Source organism: Scyliorhinus torazame, chromosome 6 (assembly GCF_047496885.1).
Source record: "Scyliorhinus torazame isolate Kashiwa2021f chromosome 6, sScyTor2.1, whole genome shotgun sequence".
Classification (NCBI taxonomy): Eukaryota; Metazoa; Chordata; class Chondrichthyes; order Carcharhiniformes; family Scyliorhinidae; genus Scyliorhinus; species Scyliorhinus torazame.
In genome coordinates this window covers 311,840,316-311,846,791 of record NC_092712.1, presented here as the reverse complement: position 1 = coordinate 311,846,791, position 6,476 = coordinate 311,840,316, and the positions used below count along the sequence as shown (strand labels likewise).

Sequence of the window (6,476 nt, the reverse complement as noted above, 5' to 3'; positions counted from 1 at the left end):
CGAATGTGCTTAACATGAATTATGGCGCCGCCTGGGTGAACAGTTGTTGTTGTAGTGGAGGCGGTTGGGTGACCGTTTCTGACGTTATGGTGAACCAGAGTTTACGTCACCTCCGGATTCGCCCCTCCGTATTCGCCCCTCCGTTTCCGCTTCCGGTCCGCCCGACCTTCCTCCCTCCTCTCGGCGTCCAGGGTAACGGACGGTGGTGGCGGTACCTGCTGCTGCCGGGTGGGTCCCCTGATTAGCCCAGGGACATCGTGGGTGTCTCCCCGGGTGCGCTGCCGAGCGGACCCCGCCCAAGGGGAGGCCGGGCCTCGGCTTTCATGCGGCCTGAGGCGTGGTGGTGGCTCCCCTGTGTCAGCCTGAGGGCTCCTGGCTTCACCTGGCTGGTGTGTCTGTGTGGAGGAGGGGGAGGGGTAGGATAGGCCCGAAAAGAAGCAAAGGTTTTCCTGGTGAGTGTCCTTGCTCCTCAATGTCTCCAAGGGGCTCATTAAAAAGCCTTAAACCTATTAGACTGACCCAGTTTTATTGTGATGTGATGCTGGCGTTGGACTGGGTGGGCACAGTAAGAATCACGAGCTTTTGGAGCACAGCTCCTTCCTCAGGTGAGTCTGAGCAAAGCTCCGAAAGCAAATTATTCCAAATAAACCTGTTGGACTTTAACCTGGTGTTGTAAGACTTCTTACTGTGCCCAGTTTTACTAAACTTTAAACTTCACTGAATGATGCCCACCGCATCTGTTTTGCTGTTTGTTTTGTATTGTGCTGTTTGAGGTAACATCCTGCGAATGAACCTGAACTGTTGTGCATATTCTGTGTATTTTTTTCAATTCACTGAGGAGGTTCTAGTGCTTACGTTTGTCCTGCAGGCGGCATGGTGATGCAGTGATTAGCACTGCTGCCTCACGGCGCCGAGGATCCAGGTTCAATCCTTAGCCCTGGGTCACTGCCCATGTGGACTTTGCACATTTCTCCCCCTGCCCCCTGTGACTGCGTGGGTTTTTCCAAGAAGACGCGCAGGGTAGATGGATTAAATTGCTCTGTAAATGGAAAAAATATTAAAATTGTCCCTGTCTGAATGTCAAAGTAAAGAACTTTGAACTTGTTACAATTTGATAGAAGAAACATGATAGGAATAACATTGTACTCATTGAAGTACTGCCCCCTTTGACCAAAACAAAAATTGCTCAGCTGGTCAGACAGCACCTGTGGAAAGAGGAGCAGCATTTATGTTGCAAGGCGATGAATCTTCATTGTTAACTTCTGTTTGTCTTGCCACAGGCACTGCCTAACCTGCTGAATAATTCCAGCACTTTGTTTTATTTTGGATTTCCAGCAGCCTCTTGTTTTCTTTTTGTGATGATTCAAATACACTCTTGTTTCCATCAAAATGGACATGAACATGTGACATTTAAACATAAACTTAAGTGCAATTAAGATGTTTCATTCGAAGGTAGTCGAAACAAACAATCTGATAGGAAAGCAGAATGTCCATAGTGTAGCCAATAACCTGGAAAAAAATATGGATTTCTCAAAACTGACAAGATATAACTTTAGTAAAACAATGGTAACGGCTGTTGCAGCTGGTGTGCAAGACTGTAACAACCATTATCAGGATTGGCTAGAGTGAATTCCTGATATCTCCTGCATATTTCCCTTTTTGAAATATAAAAGCAAGTTACTGCGGGTGCTGGAATCTGAAACCAAAAAGGAAATGGTAGAAAATCTCAGCATCTGTAGGGAGAGAAAAGAGCTAACGTTTCGAGTCCAATGACAAAGAGTCATTGGACTCGAAACGTTAGCTCTTTTTTTTTTCTCCCTATAGATGCTGCCAGACCTGCTGAGATTTTCATTTTGGTTCCCTTTTCGAAGTAGTGTTTGGAAACCATTTGTAAAGCCTTTCCAATGGGATAATTACAATGAGATATGATCAAAGATAAGTTCATTGCCTTTGTTTTGTATGATGCACGTCACGATGGGTGTGACAGTGGTTAGCTCTGCTGCCTCAGAACCAGGGACCTGGATTCAATTCCAGCCTTGGGTGACTGTGTGGAATTTGCACTTTCTCTCTGTGTCTGTGTGAGTTTCCTCCAGGTGCTCCGGTTTCCTCCCACAGTCCAAAGATGTGCAGGTTAGGTGGATTGCCATGTTAAATTGCCCCTTAGTGTCCAAAAAGGTTAGGTGGGGTTGCTGCATTATGACAATAGGCTGGAGGTCTGGGCTTAGGTAGGATGCTCTTTCCAAGGGCCTGTGCAAACTCGATGGGCCAAATTGCCTCCTTCTGTACTGTACATTCTATGATTGGAATACAGTTGTGTTTTTATTCTTTAATGGGATGTATGCGCAAGGCCAGCATTTGTTGCCCATCCCTAATTGCCCTTGAATTTGGTGGTTTCATCAAGCAGTTAAGAATCACCCAGGATACTGTGGGTTTGAAGTCATATGGGCCAGACCGGATAAAGATGGCAGATTTCCTTCCCTGGACAGCTGGCTTTCACAATGGTTTGTGGAGGCTTCTGTAAAACACTTAACTGTAAATTAGTGATGGGTCATAATTTATCTTTTAACGTTTTCAGTATTCTCCTGGGTGATCGAACATGGAAGACAGTAACAATTTTAGCTTGCACTAACCTGACCAAACAAGTGAACATTTCAAACCACTGTTGGTAAATTTTTAACACCCCATTCTTCCCCTGCCCAAAAAGTGAGAGAGATATTTTGAGGAGCAACGTTGATGTTCAAAGTTTCAACAGTTGGGATAGGGGTTTGCATTTTATGCTTTGAAATCTGCATGCATTCAGTTAACAGCTGATGGTTCTGGGGTAAAATGTGAACTAAATTCATATGTGGGTGGAATATTTTTCCTTGGAAGGTGGCTGTAAACTAAACTAAGAACAGTGCTACTTTTAACATGGTTATGAAAAGCATGCAGGAGAAAGCTTTTGCATTGCACTCACAAACTAACATCTGCTATATGTTTTGATGGTCTTTATTTGACAACTTAGTAACATATTGTAGATGGTGTTTAAATGTAATTATTGAGCTTGGTGTTCTGCCTTGGGCAACTTATTAATCAGTTCCAGTTTTGTAACCTGAAAAAGCAGCAACGAATAGCAATGCTATGAAACATTGGTTATAATATAGTTGTCATTTTAAAAAAAATTCTGACTAGTCTAATCATTATTTATCATGATTTCATGTTCTTTGATCAAAGAGCAGTGCATGGTCTGAGGAGAGTAAACATGCAAAGGAAATTGCGTTGGAACAAAAATACACTCCACTGTTGATCTTGAACCATATTATAGTGACGGTGGTCAGTTTGGAGAAATTCTGTGCTCTCGATTGCAATTGTACAGACAGAAAGAGGCCATTCAGTCAATTCTGTCTGTACTGGCTTTGAAAGAACAATTAGTCCCACTCCCCAATCGTAGCGGCTTGCTGCACAAAAAGAACCTCTTCTGATCTATCTCCTAGATTTTATTTTATCTCATTACTGACCCTGCTGCCCGGGAAACACGTTTTCCTTATTTAGTATCAAATCCCCTTGAGGCCTCTGTTAAATTTCCCACAACTCGTTTCTGTTCAAGGGACAATAATCCCAGCTTCTCTAGTTTATCCATCTAACTGACTCACCTCATCCGAGGTAATTTAATTTTATTGCTGTCGTTCCTTCTTATTGGCCAAGAACTAACGCAGTCAGTGTTCATATTGGGTAACTTGGCATGTATCCTATCTGAAATTGAGTTGCCTGATGTTTCTTCTTCAAAACAAAAATCCTAGAATTAAGGGTGACATTTACTCGGTGCAATTTGGCAACCATTGATGTTTACACTAAGATATAGTCAAGATCATATTAGGATATAGTGTGAATTTTTGAGTTGCATGTCTTTAAAGGCTGGCAAAAAAGATTGAAGGAGCTTTCTTCTTCCCTGCTTGTACAGGTTTAATTATGGACTGCATATTAGATCATGTTGTCATCTAGTCGAAACAGGGATATTGAGCGGCGAGCTGAGTACCTGCAAGCTGACCAGTGTCTGCCACCTTCCAGTGACAACTCCATGGATAGGATATGGTTCATCAAAGATGGCTGTGGTTTGGCCTGCGCCGTCGTCACCTGGATGCTGATTTTCTACGCAGAGTTTGTGGTTATTTTTGTCATGCTCGTGCCAGCAAAAGACTTGTTGTACAGTATCATTAATGGGATTATCTTCAACATGCTGGCTTTCCTTGCTTTGGCTTCTCACTCGAGAGCAATGCTGACAGATCCTGTAAGTCACTCATTTAATTACCTCCATTAATGTTAAGAGAGGAATTGCATGTATTCAGTGCCAATTTAATCACTGACTGGTACCAGTTTGACCCTGTGCTAGTAAGAGTACACAGGAGGTCGGTTGACTAAATTGTGGTGTACAGAGCAAACCTCAGTTAGCTGCTAAGTACCACATTATGCGGTGCTGAAATATACAAGACCGGATATCATGGGCACAATTTCTGGTCTGTGCTGTTCGCTAATTTGGGGCATGGTTCCTCCTTGGAGGTGAAAGAAGGAAGCAGGAAGAACCGCCAGTTCCTGCGGCCAATCGTGATCTCTGCCAAGGTCGCTACTCGGAAATGCTTCTTGGGTGACCTGACTCTGACTCAGTCATTCATCCGTGATGTGATCCATTATCAAATAGGTTGCTGCGTCTCTTCCTGTGTGAATGCCCACTTGGGCAAGGAATCAGTGAATTGCCTGTAGCTCTGGAAAGGTAGAGCAGCAAGAGTCTGTACCTACAAACACCTTTTACATGGTGACAGAATGATACCCACAGGAGGAGACCATTCAGCCCATTGTGCCCCTCAGATCTTTGAAAGAGCCATCAATGAGCCGTCTCCCCCCCCCCCCCCCCGTCCCCGTCCCCGTCCCCCGCACTTTCTTATCCACACAGAATTTGTGTCTTCTGCAAATGTTCTCTTGGGAGATTTGGATCTGCTTCCACTATCTCTTCAGGCAGCATATTCCAGATCATAACACATTGCATAAAAACAAATTCTTCCCCTTGTCCCCTTTAGATCATTGACCAAGCTCTTTACCTCTGTGTCCTGGGGTTCTTGACCCTCCTGCTATTGAATGGTTTCCCACTATCTGAAGGATCAACGCACTTCATAATTTTGAATTCTTCTATGTAACCTCCCACTTAATCTTCTCTGTGCTAAGGAGAAGTGTTTATAGTGTTCAATTCTGGTCGCCACACTACCAGAAGGATGTGGAGGCTTTAGAGAGGGTGCAGAAGAGATTTACCAGAATGTTGCCTGGTATGGAGGGCATTAGCTATGAGGAGCGGTTGAATAAACTCGGTTTGTTCTCACTGGAACGAAGGAGGTTGAGGGGAGACCTGATAGAGGTATACAAAATTATGAGGGGCATAGACAGAGTGGATAGTCAGAGGCTTTTCCCCAGGGTAGAGGGGTCAATTACTAGGGGGCATAGGTTTAAGGTGAGAGGGGCAAGGTTTAGAGTAGATGTACGAGGCAAGTTTTTTACGCAGAGGGTAGTGGGTGCCTGGAACTCGCTACCGGAGGAGGTGGTGGAAACAGGGACGATAGTGACATTTAAGGGGCATCTTGACAAATACATGAATAGGATGGGAATAGAGGGATACGGACCCAGGAAGTGTAGAAGATTGTAGTTTAGTCGGGCAGCATGGTCGGCACGGGCTTGGAGGGCCGAAGGGCCTGTTCCTGTGCTGTACATTTCTTTGTTCTTTGTTGAGAACAGTCACAGTTATTTAGTTCTCTCAACATAACTGAAGTTTATCCCTGATACCATTAGACTATAAGACTCGGCCCATCGAGTCTTCTCCGCCATTAAATGAGATCATGGCTGATTGAGCTAATAATCCTCAACTCCACTTTCCCGCTTTATCCCCATAACTCTTCATTCCCTTGCTGATTAAAAATCTGTCGATCTCAGCCTTGAGCATACTTAACAACACCAGTCTCTGCAGCTCTCTGCGGTAAAGAATTCCACAGATTCACTCCCCTCTGCGAGAAGAAATTCCTTTTTGTCTGCCTTAAATGGGCGACCCCTTAATCTGAGATAATGCCCTCTGATCCTAGACTCTCCCACAAGAGGAAACATCCTCTCAGCATCTCTGTCAAACCCCCTGAGAATCCTATATGTTACAATAACTCACCCCTCATTCTTCCAAACTCCAATGAGTGCAGGCCCAATCTACTCAACCTTTACTCATAAGAAAATCCCTCCATACCTGGGATCAGCCTCATCAACCTTCTCTGGACTGCCTCCAATGCCAGCATATCTTTCCTTAGACAGGGGAACAAAAGCTGTTCAGTGTTCAGCTCCTTTATTCTTCCTACCAAAGTGCATAACTTCACATGTTCCTGCCTTGTATTCCATCGGCCAGGTTTTTGCCCGCTTGCCTAACATGGCTATATCCCTTCGTAGATTCTGTCATCCACACCACTTGCTTTCCC

General features: G+C 44.4%; 1 protein-coding gene across 4 annotated transcripts in view; it reads left to right on the top strand.

Annotated features, from left to right (window-relative positions):
* The first annotated feature begins 141 nt into the window (after positions 1–141).
* The window catches only part of LOC140425594 (palmitoyltransferase ZDHHC3), a 45,777-nt gene continuing 39,442 nt past the window's right edge, over positions 142–6,476 (top strand). Inside the window, exons 1-2 of one of the 4 annotated variants that reach the window (XM_072510071.1) lie at positions 142–452; positions 3,941–4,267. In XM_072510071.1, the coding sequence (XP_072366172.1) occupies positions 3,968–4,267 (300 nt within the window). In that variant the 5' untranslated portion in view covers positions 142–452; positions 3,941–3,967. Of the gene's footprint in view, positions 606–3,940; positions 4,268–6,476 lie in introns of all 4 variants that reach the window. The other 3 variants (XM_072510072.1, XM_072510074.1, XM_072510073.1) reach the window with 3 other exon arrangements.